This window comes from Ascaphus truei, chromosome 5, assembly GCF_040206685.1.
Source record: "Ascaphus truei isolate aAscTru1 chromosome 5, aAscTru1.hap1, whole genome shotgun sequence".
Classification (NCBI taxonomy): domain Eukaryota; kingdom Metazoa; phylum Chordata; class Amphibia; order Anura; family Ascaphidae; genus Ascaphus; species Ascaphus truei.
In genome coordinates this window covers 35,989,936-36,014,987 of record NC_134487.1, presented here as the reverse complement: position 1 = coordinate 36,014,987, position 25,052 = coordinate 35,989,936, and the positions used below count along the sequence as shown (strand labels likewise).

At 41.0% G+C, this 25,052-nt stretch overlaps 1 protein-coding gene across 16 annotated transcripts in view; it reads right to left on the bottom strand.

Annotated features, from left to right (window-relative positions):
• Nucleotides 1-25,052, bottom strand: part of MAGI2 (membrane associated guanylate kinase, WW and PDZ domain containing 2) — a 1,068,715-nt gene that overhangs the window by 33,175 nt on the left and 1,010,488 nt on the right. For 15 of the 16 annotated variants that reach the window (XM_075599598.1, XM_075599590.1, XM_075599592.1 and 12 more), the window contains one exon: nt 11,215-11,353. In XM_075599598.1, the coding sequence (XP_075455713.1) occupies nt 11,215-11,353 (139 nt within the window). Of the gene's footprint in view, nt 1-6,873; nt 7,987-11,214; nt 11,354-25,052 lie in introns of those variants that run through there. The other variant, XM_075599601.1, reaches the window with a different exon arrangement.

The following is a 25,052-nucleotide window of genomic DNA, read 5'->3' as shown; positions in this document are numbered from 1 at the left end:
CAAGAATATTGAATGCAAAAAGACCCCCTGTGTATTTATACTGTGTATACATGCATCAATATCGGTTCTGCGCCGATATACCGTTATAAAAGCGTTACTATTGGACAGAGGTCCAGTTTTGGGGGGAGTGCAGGTATATGTGAAAAGCAAACCTACAGATAATAGTGAATATGTTTTAAATAATTTTTAGAAGTTGGTTTCTCCAAAATCCAACAGAGTTTGTACTCATAAATGTCTCAATCTTTTAAAGCATATCCCATTCAGTGGCAATTCTGTGTCTTTGCAGTGCTATACCCAATAATATCCACAGGTGTAGGGACTCTTCTCAGCAGGACTCGTGTCATCCGTCTCCGTGTTTCCGGGTTGAATCCCCGGATGGTGGACTGGCAGATCTGCAGGCAGGCAGTACTGTGTGCAGCATCCCACACAGTGATTTCTGGATCAACTCTATGCATTTCACCTTCGCTAAGGTTTCATCAGGAAACTATTAGGATTACTATTGGAAAGCCAGGGAGGAGCTGCGCTGTAGCAGTGGCAGACACTGGAAGTCAGAAGACTTCTGGGTCGGACCGCTGGGGCGCACTCCTCCCCGATTCTCCAATAGTAATGCTCCTGCTCTGGCCACATGTTCCTCTGCTCTCACCGGCACTGGCTGTGAAGGATGTCCTCTGCTGCCACCGGCTGAAGAATGTCGTCCTCTGCTGCCACCACAACTGGCTGAAGGATGTCTTCCACTGCTCCCACCGCCACCAGGATGTCACCATGGTCCTCCTCACCCTCCAGCGCCGGCTGCAGGTAAGTCAAAACTACCGGCCGGGTACCCGGTTACTTGGCCGGGTTATTTTTTTTCTCCGGTACCTGATACCGGTTACCTGGTCATTTTGTGGACCCAATACATCCCTAATAAGAATACTACATCAACCATTAGATTACATGAAGATACACATAGGCAATACTGCAGGGAGACACCATGTCACCAAAGGTCTTCACATCAACACTTGAAGAATTGTTAAAGGCATTGAATTGAGAGAAACAAGGAATTAATATCAATGGTGAATACCTAAGCCACCTGCGATTTACACATGACATTATTTTTGCCGTATGTCCAGAAGACGTGCAGCAACAAATTGGACAACTTGCTGAAGCAAACAAGAAGGTGGGACTCTGTCTGAATCTCAGAAAGACCAAAGTGATATTCAACAAATGTGTCAACACTGCAAAGATCGAAATAAATGGAATAGAACTAGAAGAAGTCAAAGACTATGTCTACCTTGGCCAGAAAATAACAATAAATGGGAACCTTTTGAATGAAATCAAAAGGAGAATGAAGATGGGATGGAGCACAGTTGGAAGGAATAAGAAAATCTTTTAAGGGAACCTTCCATCGCGCCTCAAGAGGAAAGTTTGACCGTTTTTTTGCCTGTGCTCACGTATGGATGTGAAACTTGTACCTTAAATGCAAAGAGAAGCTTCATACAACTAAAACAAGTATGAAGCGATGTATGCTGAAGAGACAGGAAAAAGAATGAATTGATTCGAAACCAAACAAAAATCTGTGAGATCATCACATGGGTGAGAAAATTTAAATGGCAGTGGGCTGGACATATCGAAAGAAAAAATTACAATCCTTGGACAAAGATTGTACTCGACTGGATTCCAAGGGACATTAAAAGCCCAAGACGACAACCAAAAATAAGATTGGAGGATTGAGAACATTTGTTGGGCCAATGTGGGAAGAGAGGCTTGCAATCTTAGTACCTGGGAGATTATTGGGGAGGCCTTCATCCAGCAATGGATCGACAAGAGCTGAAGATGATGATAGGGTCAATATAGGGTATGGTACATGTATCACAAAATGTAAAGGTGCATAAAGTACAGCAGCAAGTGTCTCATGATTCACAGTCCATCCATAATGTTAGTTCTCAAAATAATGCGAAACTGTAGAGCTAGAATAAATGTTGTAGTATACACAGTCTTGGCAGTATGTATTAAGTGCATATAGCATAATATATGAAAACGTCTTTATATTATGGAGTGTACTCAAATAAAGCACCCCTATTATAAGTCTTCCTTAACCACTTCATTGTCCAAGTGCCAGTATGATGTTCACTTTATGTCTCTGGTATACAGTTGCATACTCTTTGGGCTGGCCATAGAGGAGCATCAGCACAGAATGCTACAAAAGGCTGTGGGTTCAGCAAAAATACACTGGCACCCTCTATAGTAATACAGCGCCAGACCAAGACATTACTGTGCAGACTCAAAATTTGGCATCCCTCCTCCCACAGCATCGTGGTGTCACATGGTGACATTTTGCCATGACAATGTGACGCCACATGACGTCTTCTTGTCATGGAAACGTGTCGCCACATGACGTTGAGATGCTGAAAGAGGCCAGGGCAGGAAAAAGGTAAGTGCAACATTTGCCGCACGTGCTCCAACCCCAGCGCCATTTTTAAATGTCTGAGTCCTGCGCACCCTCGTCAATGTCGAGGAACATTCAAAGATGGCACGTCAGAGCGGCGGGCATGGGAGTTGGAGCAGTGGCAGCAACATCAAGGGGCTCGGCCAAGCGGAACATTGACAGACGGCATGGGTCAGGTCCTGCGCCACCACTCCGTCAATGTACCGCCTGTCTGAGCTCCCTCGCCAATGTCTCTTGCTGCTGCTGCTCATGGGATTTCATGGCTATCGGTTTAGGACAGTTGGTTGTGGCCATTTTGCTGCAACCAAATGACCACCGGTGATTCCCCCGCGACTCACCCCGCTACCGGGACCTGTCGCTGCTGCCCGCTTCGTCGCTAAGGTAAGTTCCTAAAACCCCTACCATAAACCCTTACCCTAAAACCTCCAACCCTAAACACTAAAACCCCTTAAATTAATCCCCTACCCTAAGTTCTAAAACCCTTAAATGAACCCCTACCTAACCTCTAAAACCCTTAAATAAATCCCCTACCCTAACCGCAAGACCCTTAAATTAACACCCAACCCTAAGCGCTAAAACCCCTTAAATTAACCCCTAGACCCTAACCGCTAAAACCCCTTAAATGAATCCCTTACCCTAACTGCAAAGACCCTTACATCAACGCCCTACCCTAACCACTAAAACCCCTCAAATTAATTCCCTACCCTAAGCAGTAAAACCCCTTAAATTAACCCCCTACTCTAACCAGTAAAACATACCTTAGAAGCAGCTGGCAGTGGAGGTTCCAGCGGTGGATCGGCTGTGGCGGGGGGTCCCTCTGCGGCCCATCACTGGTGGTCATTTGGTCACAGCGAAATGGCCATGACCAAATATTCCATTCTGTGTGTCATGTGGGCAGGGTGTAACCCAGACTGAAGGGCATTCTGGACAACATTTAAAAGCTTATTTCAGGGAGATTTGGGCTGAACATCTGATTTCTAAAACTTCCATTAATTTGCATTGAGATGATGAAATTATTTCCAGGGGGACAGCAGACAAATGATACATTTTCAGCTAAAACCCATCTTTTATGTAGTGAGAGTTAGTTAGTACAGTATATTGCAGGGTACCAAGAACAGAGTTGGAGGAGAGAACTAGTAGCATCCATTTATCTATGAGCCATTGAGAAGTTTGGAAGCACATAGGGGACGGGAGATAGAGAGGTAACAGGAAAGAAGAGGCTGGGTATAAAGAGAGCTTGTTCGGGACAGATTGGACAAATGCGTGTATTGATACTAATTCTGAAACACAGAGGCTGAAGACGTGGGGGAAATTAGGAAATATTTTAAGTGAGAAGATGAAGGGGTTAAAAGTTGCTTTAGGGATAAGAAGTATGGATGGGGTCTACCGGCATAAGCTTTCTTGCCAAATGACATCATTTTGTTTTGTTTAAAGCACAAATCTACCGAGTGCTGATAAAATCTAAAAAAAAAAAAAAAATCTTATCTGTCGCTAGAAATAATGTAGCTACTGTATGCTGTAAAAATCTAGCACACATGGGACATTTTAAATGGCCCATTATTGACATATAGTTTTAAGCAAACGGATGTTGCCATGGTAACCACTAATTCCAGTGAAATCTAGACTTAGAACATCTTACAATTCTCCAAAATAAATCAAGTAAACACGACAGATCCCAGCATATACACTTGTGGCACGTTACTACTGTCATTTCACCTTTTGAGAAGCCTGCTGCTTGAAAATACTGTAGGTAGCTAGATATTGAGCTGTGAAGACAAGGGGAGGGAGACATCTAAGGCCTCGGGCATGGTCAGCGCCGAGGCGCGCTGCTGCTCGGCACTGAGCCCCTGCAGCCGCAATGAGAGCGGCTTTAGCAGGGGCTCGCGCACGCTTCCGCACGCCTGCGGAAACGTGTGTCTTAAGAAATCTTTAGTTTCTTCTCTTGCCGGAGCGCAGGGCCGGTCACGTGAGCGGTTCGCCCAATGAGGGCGAACCAGCTCCGTGACGTCACTGGCCCGCCCCCAGACATGCCCACGGACGGCGCGCGCTCTAAGGCCAGGGAAAGCACCGCTTTCCCTGAGCCTCAGAGCGCCTCCGCACGGCTTCAGTCTCTATGAACTAAGCCTTACTGTGAACTAATCAGTGTGGTAATGATCCGGGTTTATATTCCCATTTGTGCCGGTACCCACAATAATGAAAAAGAGCAGTAGGTCATTTTGACACGGCTTGTCTTGGTTGTTGTGGGTGGGCAAAATGCAGGCAGCAGAAAACAAACGTGAACGGCTTGCAGACACTAGAAATAAGGCAGGAAATGTACAGTATATTTTTCCGTTTGTTTGCACCAAAGGAAGAGAGAATGAAATTACTGAAGAGAAAATCTGTTTTACAGTGCAATTTTCTCTGCGTTTTTTCTTGCAGAGACAGCAAGTCAGCTGTAATATGCTCAAAAGCAGTAACACATTACACATTAGAGACCCGGAAATGAAAATATATGTTTTATTACATTTTTCTGCGTTTACAATGCAGCCCAGCTAATGCTGATCACGTTTTTGTTTTTGGAACCTGAAACCATATTCCAAATGTTTTCTTGGTATTTTCTACAACGTAGTTCAAAGGTCAGATGAATGAATATAGCTAAATGTAGCACTTCATTTTTGCCATAAATGAACAGAATCAAAAGGTGTTAGATTAGGAATATGCTTGCAAAATAAATTCACATTTAGAACATTCTGTTAGATCTGTGCAAAATCCCTGGCTGAAGCACAATCAAAAAGGTGCATTCTATTCGTGGATTTAATATATACAATCTAACAGACCGATAGACAAATCCTGCACTTATTTGCAGGGTGAGGCAAAGACCATTAAGTACAACACTTAGGCTACGGCCCCGCTGCCTGCGCTGCACGCGCGTCTGCGAGGCTGGCGGTGCGTGCAGCCGAGTTCCCCGGTCTGCAGGGGGAAAGACAGGGGGGAAAGGGTTTGGGTCGTGACGGGGGAAGTGGCCATGACGTCACCCGGCAGGTTCGCCCTCATTGGCTGAACCGACGGGTGGCGTGGCCTAGCGCTCCATCGCTAGTTCTAATCTCAATTTTCAGGTCTGCCTGAAAAACTTGCCGCCCCGCGGCTGCCCCTCGCATCGGGCCCGGCCCCATTGAGGGGCGACTCTTGTCCATAACGAGCGCTGCAGCAGCCAGCGGGGACCAAGCCTTATTAGGGAATTGAATATTGACCCATTGTTATAAAAAACGAGGTATGAACAAAAGGCATAAGAAATCCAAATTTACAATTCACATATAACATTCAGAATTTAGAATATATATAATAAACATAATAATGTTTTACTTCAAAAGCAACTTTCAACATTTATATAAAATCAACAATAGATGCGCTTCACAGATAGCATGCTCTAGATTAGAAAGTTTAATTCAATGGAAATAAAGGCTTTCAAACTAGAGGTGCTGTATCTGGGGGGGGGGGGACCATTCCAGTAATGAAGGCTTCCAACAAAAGTGTCACGTGTTTTAGGGTTTCACTTAAATAAGAAAACAAGGAATTCGGTATTCAAGGGCCATCAGATAGTGCCAGAGCAAAATCGACATAACATCAGTGTTATTTAAGCCAATTAAAAATGTAGGTTGATTTCAGGTGCAAGATAATGTATTTATATCCTGGTCATGTGTTACTCTTTACAGCAAAACAGGAACCATAGAATCGTTTCTTGGATGATACCTTATTCTTTAATAAATTACATACTTCTTTGAAGCATTCAAACACCCTTTTATTTTCCCTAAGGGGTACAAACTATTTTTTGCACTAATATATAATATTATATATATATATAATATAATATATAATAATTATATATTAGTGCAAAAATAGTTTGTACCCCTTAGGGAAAATAATAGGGTGTTTGAATGCTTCAAAGAAGTATGTAATTTATTAAAGAATAAGGTATCATCCAAAAAACGATTCTATGGTTCCTGTTTTGCTGTAAAGAGTAACACATGACCAGGATATAAATACATTATCTTGCACCTGAAATCAACCCACATTATATATATATACGACATGTGAATGTGCTCATAAGTGCTATTTTATTTGCTATATGCTTTACGGTGGAGGGTTTTTCGGCACCTTTTTCACCCACCATAACATATCTAATGTGTTTAGATTTATATATATAAGTTATGGTGGGTGAAAAAGGTGACGAAAAAGGTGACGAAAAACCCTCCACCGTAAAGCATATAGCAAATAGAAATATCACTTATGTCACATGTCTTAGATAGTCTGCAACCGTGCTTTTTGCCATTATCACCTAGCACTGGGGTGCGCAAACTTTCTGCGCTGCACCCCCCTGTCTGCTCTCCCCCTGTGTCACCCCCCCCTTACCCCTAATGCGGCGTCAAATGACATCACGTCACATGCCCCTGCGGCAGTTGCCATGGAGACACGTGGACTGAAGTGTGGACTGAAGCTGGGTAAGTGAGCCGTGCACCCCCCAAAAAAACCTCTCACGCCCCCCAGTTTGCGCACCCCTGACCTAGCATACAGTGCTTCCACTGCAGCAGGGGATTCTGGGAAATGACATGCAAATGAGCAAACATGGAACATTTTTACATGGAACCCTTATGAGCTTTTGCTCGCTGTCCCAGCCTCACACTGATGAGACCCAAAAGGTTGAAACAGCTGTCTGTGAGTAGGTCTACTGGCTATGCATCTTAACCCAGGCTGTGCTGAAAGCTGTGTAATGCAGCGAGCATCAGCTCATAAGGGTTCCATGTAAAAATGGATTTGAGGCAAAAGGAACACTGTGTGCTCATTTGCATGTAATTTCCCAGAATCTCTAGACTGTAAAAAATGCCATGGTCACATTCTGAGGGCAATATATCAAATATGCCAATTACTTTTTGAATCCATGTCTCATAGCATCTGTGCTCTTCCCCAATACATTTAAATGAATGCCGGGGGATCGCGTGAGGCCTCTGCTACTTCACTTACCTTGTCTTCAACGATGCGTCGCCATGCCAATGCGGCGTCAAATGACATCACGTTACGTTGCGTGACCCCTGCGGCGTCATTTGACGCCAAGAGCCAGAGACAAGGTATGGGAGGGGCGCCCCCCCAAGCAGGGAGGGAAGCAGGCAGGGGACACAGTAGGGAAAGATTGCGCACCCCTGGATTGGGGAATACAGATGGGGGAAATGTTTGCCGTGTCACGAGACCGGGACATTTAAACATGCAAGAAAAACCAGCACCCATTCCGGGGCCTGTAACTCAGGAAGCAGGGGGTCCCCAGGGCTGACATTAATGCCATTCAGGTCCGGTGACCCCCTGCTTCTATACCGTGTAATTCAAATAAAATAAAAGCAGCGTTATCGCCTGTGCAGGGAGAGGGAGCGCTTCCGTCTGCTCTCACTGCGCAGCTCTTCCAGACTGGTGACCCCTGCTGTCTTAATTCTGATGGGCAATTAGTCTGGCTGCAAGGAATCCATGAGCATGCAGTGGTCTGGCAGCTTTCAACTGTTTTCTGGCTGAATAGTCGACAATAGATCTGGCTGCATCTGTATAACCAGGAAAAAATGGCATTTGGGTGAAATTTAGACTCTATATAGAGTATAACTGGATCAATAATCTCACCACCGCTCGATCACTCTAATACCTCGTCCCTTGTGACCGACTTCAGTCGTTCTACGTAATTTCTGGTCTCGCATGTTCCGGTGTCATTGCGATGTTTATTATTGGGATGTGTGTCATCGCAGAGTCAGAGTCCACTGCAGTCTTGAAGAGACACTGCCACATATCCCAACGATACCGAAGCCTTTGAGACGGAAGTCGGTCACGAGTGACTCTGTAGCAGAGCGGTCGAGCGGCAGTGAGATGATCGATCCAGTAATACTCTGTATTCCTATCTTTCTTCCGAAATACAGATTCATTAAGAAGGAATTTCTACCAGAGGAACCACCTGCCACATGCTCTAAAATTATGAGCTATAACGTCTGTGTGGTAATGTGAGTGCACTTTCCCCCATGTCCTGCAGTTATCTGCTACACATTCTTCTGTAATATTTAATGCTTTGGGTTTGCATATATTCACTTGGTCACTGATACCTGCGCTCCCCAACTTTTTTACACACTCTCTCTACACTGCATGGAGATATACACAGTATGTGACATTATGTATCTATATCTCTGTCACAATCCTCACTGGGTTTTCTGTATTTAAAAAAGGCTTTATCTTTGCAAGTATATATATCACAGGTTAACTAGCTAAAGCATTGTTTTGTATTCCTCTTTGTAGACCACCAATTTAACCACGTGCGAGTTGCTGGTACTTGAAGAACATTATTTGCTACAAATAAAACAAAAATAAAAGGTTACGTTAAACATATGTAATGTGAGAGGATACTGTATATCGGAACAATTTACATTTTCCAACACAGATACCTTGGTTCCCTAATATACTGGACACTGACAAGAGACTACAGCAACGCGTATTTATAAAGAAAGAACTGATTTAAGCTTTAAGGAAATTGAAATATTCTCCAGCAATGTACACATGCTTTCACAATTACGCACCAATTACAGAAATATTGACACTCAGTAGGTTCGTTGTGGGTCAGAGCTACATAAGAACAAATACTACTACTCACTGTATTGCAATATACTCAATGTGGTGCACCAAGGTATGTAGTATCTCCCCTAATTCTCACAAAAGTAATCCAATGTAACGAGTGTGACCTCCAGCACTCAATACAGAACACAAGCCGAGATTTGTCAGAAATGATAACGTAGGGTTGATATATTAGTAGTTTGCTCAATATTTTCACCAGATATAACCGTTTAGAGCATGCTTTAGACATAGTTTATTGTTACTATTAAAATATAGATGTATTCTTAGAGATAATTATAAACCCATCCAGTAATGAGTAGATATTTGCTTTATGGAGCGTTTCTCATATCAGGGGTTCTCTACTCCTCTCCTCAAGACCCCCCCTCCCCCTCCCCACCTCCGAAAAGGTCAGGTTTCAGGATATCCCGGCTTCAGCACAGGTGGCTCAATCAATGGCTCAGTCGAAGATTGAGCCACTGATTGAGCCACCTGTGCTGAAGCAGGGATATCCTTTAAACCTGACCTGTTTGTGGGTCTTGAGAACAGGAGCTGAGAACCCCTGCATTATATAAATAAGAAGGGGGTTATTCCCTTTTATTTCAAGCTGTGAGAGGTAGATGGGGTGCTGTCTAGGCGATATACAGTAGGATTGTCATTGTAATGAAGCATGTGTTCCATGGAAACATTGTATTCTTTTTGGCTAAACAAGATTGAATATTTTCGGACTTATTTCGGCTTGTGCTCTCTATTGAGTTACACGTTACATTGGCCTCATTTACTGTATGTCACGTTCACAACATCAACTTTTTGTGGTCTATGTACTAAGTGACGCAAATGGAGTATGTGGCAGTAAATTGACACAAGAAAACCACAAACAAAATTGTGTGTGTGCGCCTATGTACTAACTATTTTTTTTCTTGAGCGCGAGAAGCAACGAAAATGTTTTTTTAAGTCAGAAATATTGGAGCAAACAGGTATTTAAAGGGGCGCAGCAATGGTGACAAACCAATGTTATCTGCTGAAATCATTTGTCCAATACTGTATATATTAATTTAAAAAAATGTGGAAACTGCCTCAAAATTGTACACCCTAAATCCTGCTTAAGTTGCTAAGCATACACAAAACAGTTTTTTTTTTCAAAGTACGGATGTTTCAAAATATACGTTAACAAAATATAATATATTCACAGTATAGCTATTCTAAAATGTATGAAACGAACGGTTGATATTTACTAATACTAGGTACAATTTATTTTTAACATAATTCTTTTTTTTAATTTAATATCAAACGTCATTTCAGACAATGAGCTATGTTTCACATGTAAGAAGTCACGTAACAACCTTCATGTATGCCGCACAAATGTCATCAAGCACTACAGTCGTGACGCAAACAAAAAAAAAATGACGAAGGTAATGTTCGTACATAAGCCTGTATGTTTCGGGTGCCTGTGAATACAAAGTCTTTGATCTCACAAGGAACAGGTTTTATTGTAATTAGTGGATGTAATTAGCCTGTTTCTGTTCATATTGCTACACGTTATTGGAGCACCTGAGATTTAAAGCTTTTAAACAACATACTGTATCTGAGTGTCTGTATTATCTTATTGTTATAGCTTGTGGCGTATTCTACACGCATAGGTAGACTATATGTACGGTAGTACGCTAGCCTGATACAAAATAGACTAATATCAATAAAAGGAGATCATCTGGGCTATGGTACAAATTACAGAAATATATCATTAACTCCCATCACACTCAGAGATGCCAACATTAAGTAAAAGATTTTAACTTTGTGTGTGCTAGGCATTTGGGATGTGTTCAGCTGTTATTGTAATATATTATTATTCTTATTAATAAATAATATATTATTTACAGCTATTACAGTTATAGCAGCTATTACAGCTATACAGATATAGCAAGACTTGCTGTCCCGGAGCCGGAGGATTATCGCTGTGTGGAGGGTCCGATTTGGCAGCATGGACCCCTCCCCACCCATCAGCGAGACGGCGCAAGCAGCACAATGTACAGAGCCATGAGGTTAAGCTTTTTTCAGCCGCAGCTCCGCAGACAGGAAGTCTCGCTGCATCTGTATCAACAACTAACAATGCATTTCTAGAAGAAGGTCAGCGATGTTTTAAATAGTACGCCTGCAAATAAGATACTGAAAAAGTGAAAACCCACCATACTCCGGAACCTGCCCCGTTCCACGTTTCAGTAATAGTTTTACTCTCCTTCCCCCGGATTTAATTAGTTCTATTGCTCTGGCGTGCGTCATGTCCCTTGTGCTTTCCCCGTTGATTTCAATGATTTGATCACCGACCTGTCAGGTAAGAAGAACATCAAGTAAACCGATGAGTTTAATAAAAACGTACATTTTCAAAGCACAACATTTTTGATTCGGCACGTTACAAGAACGGCAGTCAAACTTCAAGGCAAAGGTGCTGCGATGCTTCTGAAGGATATTTACTGGCAAACGATGTAGTTGCAGATAATTATACTAAGCCTAAAGAAGTACATCAATACCCATCAATTGTCAAAATCCATGTTGTACATGAAGGTGAGACATGTTGTAGGAATGGAAAAAGTCACTGCAATATTAAACAATTCCACGACTAGGTTTGAGAAGATAGGGTTCCCCTAGATAGCAGCCTTCCCTGAAGACATTTCATTCATGCAGGATATACGAGTTGAGCCGTGTATAAGATGCGGGTCAGTCGAAATCCTGACTGGACCACTGATTTGTTAACAGATTTGTATTAAGAATCTTGTTTGATCTTACTAAATGGTTTACTTATTCTGTATATTCAACGGTAATTATTCGTCTCCCCCCCCTATATTATTTATTTCCCAATTCTCCATGCACCCCCTCATTTTCTTATTTATGTACCCCATCCCATATAACACTGCTTAATAAATAAAAAATATGTGGTGGAAAAACAAACACACGTTATAAAAGTACTTGTAATATCTTCTATTCACCGCAAAATAAATACCCTTGCAAGATACAGTGCCATCTACCCAGTGTCTTTTGTCAAGTCGAAAGCTCTATAGGAAGTGGCTAATTACAGTATGACCCGGAAAGAATAGCTCAGAATTTAGCCTACAGAAATGATCAATTGCAGGTACTGTAATGCAGGCAAAGCTGTTCCAATACTGAAAGAGGCTTTAACAATTTACTGAAAAATTTGCTTCTTTATTGTAAAATACCCTTCAAATTAATTAAATAGTAGTTTTTGGTGGGGAATGATTTTACTGTACTTTACTTTTTTGCTTAAATAATGAGAGAGCCGGATTAATTGGATCTCTTTGCTCTAATTCAGGCATGAAACAGCTTCCATTTTTTAATTACAGTTACTGCACACGTTTCTGTACCTGGCTATGTATAACCTTATTGTATACCATATCAAAATATAGGCTTCCTTTACATAAAAGGTACACACCCCACACACTCTTGTGTGAGGGGTAGACTTATCTAGCCCTTCAAGCAATTGTTACTGCATGTTCCTTCTAATTTGTGATTGTGCTTCTTAAATGTGATAAGCTAGTCTTGATATTGATTTAATTATGAAAAGCGTTAGTCCATTATTACATTCCTATTAAGTTCTTTCACTACAATGCTTTCCTATTGAAATTCAACCAATGGATTACATTACAGTTATTTCTAACCCTAATTGACTGCATGTAAAGACAGTGCCATCCAAATGCATAAACAGACAAACCATGCAAAGAAAAGTGTGCTTGGCCTTTGTGCCTTGACGTTAAACCCCCTGCTACATAATCATGTCTCCGTTTTAAAGTTAAGCTGCTGTACATACATAAATTGAAATGAGAAGAACTGACTATTTGATGCAAGAGTATTGGAAGAACAGCATAATATGATTATTTTCCTTTTCTATCTCACAACTGAGCTATGACAGATACTCATATTCCATTTGTTTATGTTGTATCTCCAAACAGGAATATTGATGCCATTATACACAAATGTGGCACAAATACAATTTCTAGCATGATGGGAAGTTAATGATGTGACATATCTGCCTCCAGATGTATTGTTCCTTCCTTATCTGGCTTCTGTTTAGTACATTCACTCTGCACAGTTTATAAAACTTGAATGCAGAGTTATTGACGGGAAACTAAAGTAAGAATCACATAAATATTTACTATTTTGCTCCCCCAAACATACCATAAATGACTTTATTTGCATTATTACAATAAAGATGTAGCAACGGTTATTGCTTCCTTTATGGGGCATTTGTAGTGGGATATTCTGCTTTATCATTGACATTGACATTGAATACAATGGAAACTCTGTGTTACAATAAGATATGTTGATTATTTTTCAGTGGGAGGAATGGAGTCTGCTACATCTGTGTATCATGCTGGCAACATTTACCATTAGAGGGAGGACAGGAACATGTCAAGTTGCAAAACTGTAATTCCTATAGGACTAGGTCAGTCTGTTCTGCAATTAAGCATTCGGTATTAGCAAGTTTAAACCGACACCTTCAATAGTACTGTAATTGCTTTAGACTCGTCTGCATCCAACTTGCTCACCGGGAGCATTTTAATGAAATGTCATGTGCTTGAGAGAAGTTGTTTATATTATATAGATTAACAAACAAGTGATCGAGCACAAATTGCTTTCGGTGTATTTTTATACGAAGTGCATTACATTTAAAATCAACCGTCAAAAACGAACTGCAATCATCTTGTTTCAAAATCAAGAGGAGTAGAGGAGTCTGGGATGGGAAACTGTAATGAGGAGGACAGACGTAGTTAACTGAGGGAGAGCGGCTGTAAGTAGGAGAGAGATAATGACCAGACAGGCGTGAAGAAAGAGTACTGCAGAGCTGCACATCTTCATTTGGTATCTGTACTTTTGATCCTCCCTTAATTCCTCTCCCTCCCCCCCAGGACTCAAAACATGTCTGTAGCAAGGTCAACAATAAAAAGACCATTTACATTTGTATCACATACACAAAAACGAGTGCACAAATGTATCCAATGGGACAAAAAGACTAATACAAGAATAACTTGAAATATATGGCCATGCTCCATGCAGTTTCTGAGTTAATTAAATACAGCTCAACCTCCTTATAATGCTGTTCTTGGGGTCCAAAGAATCACATCGCGTTATAAGCCGATTGTGTTAGAAATAATGTAAAATTGTATGCATTGTACAATAAAGTATTTAAGATACCAATAATCATATTGTAAAGTATTCATAAATACAAAAAGTGGGAGCCACCCTTCCATCGTGTTATAAGCGGATTCGCGTTGTGATGGATCGCATTATAACAGGGTTGATCTGTAGTTCCAACAGTTTGTCCAAGCTACGGAATTCCTGGCATCTTTCATGTTGACGCTTTCTCAAGGATCCATTTAATTCCACATACTAGGGACAGTTGATTAGGCTTGTTACAGGGTCCCTGCCACTAAGCAGAGACTTCACTGACTTCTACACAGAGCTAAGATATATGTCTGACTATCGTAATTGGGCTGAATACAAAAAAAAAAGCTTAAAAACGAAAGTCTACCATATGTGCACATATTAAGAAAAACAGAGAATACTGTCATTGGTCCGGCATCTGGTAATTTTACTGTTCGTAAAGATATATATATATATGTATACCCATAGGTAGAGATACCACACATCACATCCCAGCAAAAATAGATGCAATAATCACAAAAATTATCCAAAGTGATATAGGGACTACACACCTCACCCCACAAAACAAGGTGAGGAAAACGGCACTATATCAAAAACAGGGAGATCTGTAGGCAAAAATGATGATCAATTGATCAAAGATAGAGTCACTAAGTAAATCTTTCGTCAGTTCACACACTTTTTCTCACACATCGACTTTGGAAGATTGTGAAAGATCGAATGTGACGAGCATGAAATGTACTTATTACAGATCTTCAATATTAAAATACATGATCTTTTCAGCCTACCAAGTTTTATTTTGCAGGAGTCTGAAAACAAAGTTTGTGGTAACAAAAAATGCACGTGAGGCTGGTAGTGTCATGTATTGCAATCCAAATTCTTTGAACATTATATATCAGAATACTGTATGTAGTATTCTTGAGAACCACTTAGCTAAGAACCGCTTAGCTAGCCACCCAGTTATAAATGGCTGGTGTAAATGTTTAGTTATTCTCCAAACTGGAGTAGGCCTTCATTTTTTTTCTTTTTGTATGTTTTGCCTCCTTAAAGGAACAGGCTCAATAAAGCCAGGATTTAATTTAATCCTAATCAGTCTCCATTGAATGTACCTCTGCCCACAACTCTTGCACTAGGTTATACAAAATTGGGCTTAGAGTGGCGGTCATATTGACATTGTCCGGAATGAAACATTTTCAGTACTGGAGAGGCTTGCAACACTTATATATGGTAGCATTGTACATTTTGTTCTTCTTGTGCTTTTGAGGTTAAGTGCTTCTTAAGTGCTCCTGATAGCATATACAACGATATTTGGTACATGTACAGTAGATAGTGTAGATGAGTAAGCCAAGTGGAACAGGAGCCAAGTCAAACATTGTAGTCTGGCATTATGTACCAACAATCATCACGGCCGTGCCAAGTATCTGGTAAATACTTTTACATATATAAAAACTCAAGTTGTTGCAAATGTAAATTTCTTGATACTTTCAAACCACTTACATAGTTACATAGTATATGAGGTTGAAAAAAGACGTACGTCCATCAAGTTCAACTTATGCTAAATTTAGACAACAGATACTTTATCCTATATCTATACTTACTTATTGATCAAGAGGAAGGCAAACAAAAAACCCCATTAAGGGGAAAAATAAATTCCTTCACAACTCCAAGAATTGGCAATCGAATTAATCCCTGGATCAACATTATTCCCGTGTTTACTTATTTGGTATATCCCTGTATACCTTTCCTCTCTAAAAAGATGTCCAACCTTTTTTGAACAAATGTATTCTATCTGCCATCACAGTCTCCATGGGTAAGGCAATTCCACATTCTAACTGCCCTTACTGTAAGGAACCCTTTCCTTTGTTGCTGGTGAAATCTCCTTTCCTCCAACCTAAAAGGGATATTCCCGAGTCATTTGTACTGCCCTTGGGATGAATAGTTCATTTGAAAGCTCCTTGTAATGTCACTGAATATATTTGTATATAGTTATCATATCCCCTCTTAGACGCCTCTTTTCTAATGTAAATAAATCTAATTTAGCTAGCCTCTCCTCATAAGATAGATTGTCCATCCCCTTAATTAATTTAGTGGCTCTTCTCTGCACTCTCTCTAGTTCCAGAAGGTCTTTTCTGAGGAGTGGTGCCCACAATTGTACTCCATACTCAAGGTGTGGTCTTACTAATGGGGCAAAATCCATTGCCCGTTTTTGCAAGATAAGATCTTGTTTGCCTTTGCAGCTACTGCATGACTTTGGGCACTATTGCTAAGCCTGCTGTCTACTGTACAAGCACTCCTAAATCCTTCTCCATCAAGGATTCCCCCAATGTATCCCCATTTAATGTGTACAAATGCATAACATTACATTTATCTGTATTAAACCTCATCTGTCATTTACCTGCCCATGTTTCCAGTCTCTCCAAGTCCTTCTGGAGAGAAATTACATCCTGCTCTGATTCTACTACATTACACAATTTAGTATCATCAGCAAAGATGGAGACTTTGCTCTCGATGCCAACCCTCTGTTGTCTATCCTTCAACCAGTTTTCAATCCAGGTGCATACATTGTTACTGATTACTAATAATTTTGTTTTCCATTAGGTATTCCTGAATATTAACCCGTGTTAAACCTTCAAGTAGTTTCCCTACTATTGAAGTCAGGCTTACAGGTCTGTAATTCCCCGGTTTTGTGATCTTGCTCCCTTTTTAAATATAGGCACCACATCTGGTTTACGCCAATCTTGTGGTACTGAGCCTGTGGAAATAGAGTCCTTGAATATTAAATATAATGGTTTGGCTATTACTGAACTTAACTCCTTGAGAACTCTTGGATGTATACCATCGGGGCCAGGTGCCTTATTTACTTAAATTTTTTCAAGCCGCCGAACTTCTTCCACAGTTAACCAATTGTTCATTAATATGGAGGTTGTGGCTTCCTCCTGCGGCACTACTTGAAAATCTTTTGTGTCTGTAAGGGTAATGTTTAGTCTGTTTGCTAGTTATATGACTCAAGGGTGCATATATTCATGGGAGGGTGTGACAGCCCATGACCTACCAGGTACATCATAAGGGCACTTTAAAGGTTAATCCTTATAATGTTCTAATTGGGAATGGGTAGGTCACCGATGGTCCTTTATTGGTAGGCCTCTCCTAATGCTCCTAATCCAATCAAAACTAAATCTGTCTCACATTTTAACCTGGTCTGTAACTGTTACATACGCCTATAACATGTATTACATTTAACTGTGCATACAATGTCTTGTACAAAATGTATAACCCATCTCACTTATGTAACTATGTATTTATAAGCATGAATTTGTCATCATAACTCTGTGCCCAGGACATACTTGAAAACAAGAGGTAACTCTCAATGTATTACTTCCTGGTAAAACATTTTATATATACAAAAATAAATAAATAATGTGTCAAGCAGCCCCAGGGGCTACTGGGGATTGTAGTTCCCCTGCGAAGTTCTATCATGCAATGGCCGCCGCTAAAGCACTACGCATGCTCGCCTGTGTAATGGACGCCACTACTCACTTCTGTGCATGCACTCCATCTCGCGCATGCGCCGCCACATTGAAGATGGCGGCGCCCTGCAAAAGGAGCCACTGGGAGCCTCCGGTGACCCGATCGCCTCCGCAACTGCACCGTGCTCACCCACAGCCCTCCCCGCCTCTCCCCATCCTCCACTGCCGGTCACAGCAGCAGTGGAAGGTAAGGGGATGAAGGGAGACCGAGCCACATATATAAATATATATATATATCCAGTTAGTACAGTGCCAACGACGAAAAACACAAAAAGAACACAGGTCAGAAAACAGAAAGACCTACTGTAGATGAGGAGACAATTTAATTTGACCTACTGTTATTTCTTTGTAATCTTGGACACGTCTCCTTTTGACTCATTGAGCTATATTGTAAAGATATGGTGGACTTTTGTGCCATTTTTTTTAAACTTGAATTTTATTGAAAGTTTTATAGGGGGAAGGGTAATGGGATACATGAAAAAATGGGATTGTGAGACGGAGGTTTTTTTTCACACAAAATATTTACTTCAGCATTCACATGACTCTGGTATATCCAGAAAGACTACATCTTAAAAAGGGGCGGCAATTAACCAAAATTCCCAGATAGTTATGGCTGCAGGGGGGGGTGGGGTAGTTCATTCATCTATCCCCTATGCTCAGTCATATGAGCCTATCCATTGTGGCGCAACCAATGTTCCCATACTCTTAGAAATCGCTAATGGGAGTCTTGTAGGTTGCTAGTAAGCTTTTCTATGGACATAATTTACATAGTTTAGACTTAATTATTTCTATAGTTGGGGATTTGTCCTTTCTCCATGAACTGGCTATCATAGTTTTTACAGCTGATAGAATGTACTTTGTGAGGTTGTCTATATGTTTGTCTAGATCCTCAATGGGTTTATGGATGATGGTCCAAGGATCCATAGGGAACCTCGCTCCTGTGACCTGAAGTATTAATCTCCAGGACCTTTTCCTATAGATTATTGATCCCTGGGAATTCCCACCATATGTGGCCCAGAGTTCTAACAAGCCCACAGTTCCTCCAGCAGACTGCAAAGGGGAAATTGCATGGAGTTTTAAAGGGACCAGATACCATCTATGCAACAGTTTAAGATTAACCACTCTGACGGCTGAGCATCTGTAAAATCTTGCCATACTATCAAATATTTCTACCGCGTCATCAGTCTCTAAAACTGAGTTCAGCTCTTTCTCCCATTGAGACAAAATGAAAAGTCCCTAGTTCCTTCAGGGTTGAAAGCCAGCTCGTGGCTTTTATTTTTTATATACATAAACAGGTACATAGGCAAATGTTGTTCTTATTAGTAATATTAATACATTATTTACATTTAGCTGATAGCAATTGTAGTTCCCAATTAGGATGGGTGATAAAGATATCAAGTAACTTACCGAAGATTACATATGGTTGTTGCCAGGTCTAAAACCTCAGTCTCTTGATACCATAAATGTAATTATCTTCCCTAACCAATAAAAGTAGTCTTGAAGCAATATTGTAATTATTGTTTAGTTCTTGTATTTGATGGAGATTTTTTTTTTAGAACTGCTTTTAAATGGTGTGTTAAAATATAATTGTAAATTAAACTAAACTCATCTTCAGTAGAAAGAAGTTCTCCACTGCATATTGAATAGCCTTAGTCTATTTGGAAAATGATATGAAAGAAATAAGTGTAATACAGTACATTTGAATGAACATGTGATGTATTATTACACTACCACAGTATATCTATCACACAATTAAGCATTTGTGTGACGTTTTAACAAAATTACTGTTGAAGTATTCTACCTGAAGAGTTAAAATATCTAGAGCACATAACACTGAAAATACATTTTTCTTTACAAAAAAATACAATTCTATTTAGAATCCCATTTATAGTTAATAGTATTAATGTGTTGGGTCCTTTTGGGGTTCTTGATTTAAAGATGGGTATCTGTGTGTTTATTAACTTTGTCCAGCTGGTCTCAGCTGTTTTGGAGGTTAGTGGCCCCTCCTCCTCAGGTTTTAAGCTCGTCCCTCCCCACTTTCCATATGTACAGGTCTTTTCATGCAGCTATTTGTGACAGATCCAGTGCAGATCATTCTTCCTGTAATTATACAGGTAAATAAGAATTTTAATCAGTTAGTGTTAGGACCTGCGATATTATGGTTATGCCTTGAAGTGGCTCGCAGGCTTATAATGCTTTGGCCAAAGGGTTAAACTAAATGACCCTTTTTTAAGAGATATATGTAGGTATTTCACTGTGTATTTTTTGTCATATTGGAAGTAGCTCTGGGCTCCCTTTGTGTTTTGTTTCTTGATTTCACTCAGATTTTGCCTCAAATACCACATTACTTCTAATCTAGGACAGGATTAATTTATGCTTTTTGCATTGTGCGCAGACATTGAAATATTGTATTGTAAAGAAACAAACACTTTTTTAATGTTAAAGCAACTATGGAAAATGCATAATGGTTCACTTAAACTAATACAGTACCAGTAAACATAAAAAAATTGCATAAACATTTTTTGCTTCATTACTTTTTCTGAAAAGCATTGGGAAGAGATGTGTTCATGGCAGCAAGGGTGTTAAAACAAGCAGGTTGTTGTTATACTGTATTAAACATCAATTTTTTCTCCGAAGGCAAGAAAGTGTACTGGGTTTTTATTAAATAATGTAGAAAAAGAGAACCTCGCTGCATTTATTATTAAACAAATAACACAAAAACAAATAAAACATGTAATACAGTGTTCCTGAACAAGATTCCAGAAGTCCATCTAATCTCTCCTCCTGACAAAGAACACTGATGTACAGTATTACAAAATTATCAGCAAGGAGACAAGTGATAGTTCAGTAGATACTTGTCACGCTGTGCAGCCCATAGACCAGGCCAGTCCCCTGTACTGAGGTGGGATGTTGAATATACACACCGACAGCAGAGGGAGCGGGTCCGGGATGTGGTTGTAGCGTGGCCAGGCCTGGGTTAAGATTTAGAATAGTCGTTGTACTTGCCGAGTTCAGGAGTATAGAGAGTTCCGTAGTTTAAATCCGTTTCCGTGTCCAAGGGTCTGAGAGGTAAGAATCGTGATGGGTAAGCCGAAGTCCGGAGCCAGAGGGGTAAGTCAGACAAGCCGGTTCAAATCTGTAGGAGAAAAGACAAACAGGAGCACGACACAGTTTCCAGGCTACACAGGAAGCAAGGAGCTATGCAGAGCAAGGAAGTGAAGTCACACCCGGATATTTAAAGCGACAGTGACCAATCCGGACGAGGGGCATGGCGGAGGCGTGTCGAGGAGCTGCTCGTGAGTGGCTGAGAGACCAGGAAATAGTAGAGCCCAGCTGAGGGTCTGTAACACCAATGCCAGAATCCAAGATGGCGACGGCAGAGTTCAAGGTATGCACTGGGCGGCGGCATGGGTAGCGACGGGGGGCAGGGGCAGCAGCCGCTGCAGTACTGGTAGTGGGTAAGGAGAGGTCACGCCGCAAGGGACGTGGCCCCCGATTCCTTACACTACTGTACTGACGCAGCTACCAGTATTAGAACACTTACCTGAGAAATTCCTGGGAGATTCTGGGGCAGTCTCACAGTAAATGCCTCAACATTTCTGTAAAATTCTTAATGGCCCATCGGATTAACACAGCAGGGGGTCCCTGCAGTCCCATTCAGTTTGCAGGGACTCCCTGCTGTGTTAATCCGATGGGCCATTAAGATTCTCACAGAAATGTTGAGGCAATGTTGAGGCATTTACTGTGAGACTGCCCCAGAATCTACCCAGGCAGAGTTCTAATACTCGTTGCTGCATCTGTACATAGCGGTTCACAAGTGTTACCTTCTTTTCCCTGGAGCAACAGCCTTCATGTAGAAAGAAAGCCTACAGTTAATTTGTCACAGTTCTCTAGTCTTGGAAGGGCATCGTGTATCAGCATTAGCTTAGAAAGCTTTGAGCTAAAGCATGCACGGTTAAAGCAGCAATACCGTTTTCATTTATTGTTTTTTTTTTTATTTCTTTTATTATTACAGGATTGAAGCAGGGGGCCACCGGAGCCGAACTGTGTTCATTTCAGCACCGGGGACCCCTGCCCCCTGCTTCCCAAGATACTTCCCTCTGCAGGGGTGCTAGTATCTATGCAGCCAAAGAACTGTGTGTCAAACAAAATGACTGCTTTAAATGTCCCGTGGGCCAATAGGAGGCCGTGACGTCATCCAGTGAGGCTTCCTATTGACCCGCGTGACCTGGACTGTTAAACTCCACAGAGATACCAACGCCCCTTACGGGGGTAAGTATCTCTGGAAGCAGGGTTGTACCCGGAGCTGAAATTAACAGGGGTCAGCTCCGGGGACCTGCTAATACAATTCTGTAATAATAATAAAAAACAATAGATGAAACCAGTATTGTTGCTTTAATATTAAGCATCAGAATGTGATTCAGTATCAGTGCAGTAAACAGTGCCCACAAATACCTTTACCTAAGTGGGAAAATCCTGTTTAAAAGAGATTTGGAAGTTAAGATATGGAAACATTGGAATGAATAGGTTAACCAGCGCTGGAGCGTGCACATTAGTCTCATGACTGATTATGCTTCAATCCTGTCCTGTCTGCGGTAAACCTTGCAATCCTACCACCATTATTAGATTCTTGCTCATTCCTTTATCCTTGGAAATGCAGAGCTGAGTCCACTGAGATCGCAGTTAGAAAACAAGGCTTGGAGCAAAACATTGAGATACGATGAAGTAAAATTGGCATTACTGTGAACACACTCCTGCTGAACCCATGGACGTTTGCTATTGGCTATCTAGCAAGAGCAGAAAAGGCACATTAGCGACTATAGCACCCATTAAAGCTATTACCTATACAGTACTTAAACCTCTTTGGAAGCCCCCTTGAAAATAGACATCCTGTACATTAAAGAATTACTTGCCTGAGTACAACTGTATCATACAATGTTAAAGGGCTTATTCAATAAACTATACACTTCAAGGGGGTTTGTTTAAGCCAATCGCACCATTTTGGAGCGAACTGCTGTCCCATAAAGTTCAACAATCATAACTGGGGTCCTGCACTAATTACCGCAGCTGATCCCCATCTTCAGATCTGAAACACCACATAAGCTCCTTGTAAGGGAGTGAAGGAGTTAACTCCCTCTACAAGGCTGGAAACTACAGATGCAGCGGCCGTTATTCGAACATTTCTCGGAGCCATTTTCGTAAAGTCTGCTGTATTCCACGCGTGATTCACTTGTTATTCTCTGATAACGCAGGCGTTAACGCGGCCAATCACAGCTGTGTTTAGCGTTGTTGATTTCTTTGGATTACCTGGATTCTGACTGTTTGGCTACTATTTAGATACACTAACATCAGTAGTACTGTACTACTGTCTAGCAGATATGGTATCTAGAGACTCCATGAGGAAATGCACTGTATCTTACTGTACAGTAATTTAATTCCGAACATCAGGACACGCATGCACAGAAATGTGACGACACGCATACAGTATGTGTTTCAACAAGTTTCCAATTTGCCATACATGCATGCGCAGAAATGTGATGACACGCATATGTGTTTCAACAAGTTTCCAATTTGTCATACACGTATGCGCAGAAATGTGATGACACGCATATGCGTTTCAACAAGGCTCTAATTTAAGAAACACTCATTCGCGGAATACATATTTTACATTCGGAAGAAGAGGCAACGTTGTATTGTTCTATTATTATTTGTCTGTTTATTATCCTGGCCAAATAAAAATGTTCATTCTTTAAATATACTTTTTTGTACAGTATGTTCATGTTTTTATTGTTCAGACACTTACAGTAGTAAGACACCTAAAGTTCTAGAGGCATTTCAATATATAAAAATGTCATTGATACTGTACAGTATACTGTACAGAATACAGTATGTGCAAAATTAAAGTGTTTGCAACTATTTATATACACTAACAGCAGTAATAATGTACTACTATCTAACGACTGAGGAAATGGACTGTATCTTACTGTACATTCATTTAATTAGGAACATCAGGACACGCATGTGCAGTATTGTGATGACACACATACAGTATGCGTTTCAACAAGTTTCCAATTTGCCATACACGCATGCGCAGAAATGTGAGGACACACATATTCGTTTCAACAAGTTTCTAATTTGAGAAACACTCATTCGAGGAAAACACAGTATTTTACATTCGGTAGAAGAGGCAACGTTGTATTTTTGGCTAAGGAGCCTCAGAAAGGACTGCTTTCCCATGTATACTGTATGAATGCATAACGTAAATCTTCAAATTACAATTACACACACTTGAAGTACTGTACGGCAATAAAAGACAGGTTGAATTGCAATTAGATTTTTAAGAAAACAACTCGTGATCGCCCACTTCAGTTTCTCGACGGTATTGCAGACAATGCTAAAATGCTATTTTCTGCACTCGTCTTAACGTGAGAATATTTTGAGAAATCACGCACCATGACCCGGTAAGCAAAAGGATACAACGCGTGAAATGTTCGAATAACGGCCGCTGCATCTGTACACTGGTGTCAGGTTTCCTACCTGAGCTAGGAGATGTATGGAATGAACTCCTTATTAAACAGGGTTTAAAAGACAGTAAATGAGCATCTGTCAGCATCCCTCTTGGAGTCTCTGTTAGAGTTCCAGTTCCTGGTCTGTCGGAGAGGAACGTTAGAGAGGAGGGTTGGAGATGAGGGTCACAGAGAATCGCCTGTGATCCAGCTGGGATTTATACCCAGCAATAATGAAGCTCCAGCCCACAGGGATCCAGGCTTCTTGTTCACCAGAGGGATTTGCCTGGGAACATTCGGGAACCCAAAGTCCCACACAACAGAGAAGCCTGCACAGAGATAGGGCAAGAGACTTCCTGGGAGGAGCAGGACTGCAATACCTGCATCTGGAGAAACTGGAGACGTCGGGTCAGTACAGTCAGATAAGACTTACATATATATTGCTCCCTTATAAATTGTTATATGTTTTTGGGAATGGGAACTGGCCTATCCAGGCAGTGAGATAGTAAGGGCCTGTACTGTTTATTTAGTCTCCAAAGTGGAGTAGGCGTTCTTTTTATGCTTTGTGTTTTGCCTTAAAGGGACAGTACCTGATACTTTATGTTGCTTGGTGTTGTAAGTAAACCCTTGCGGAGGGCTTGTTTAAGCACAAGATCATTGTGTATGTGTTTCTTTGACCTCACCTACAGGCCACTCCGTCACACTCCTCAAACTATATTTTCCTTGAAAAATACATTTAAAAAAAAAAGAAACCCTCCCGAGGTAGGAAGCAGGGAGTCTCGATCTAAACACATACATTTCTGCTCTGGGGACCCCCTG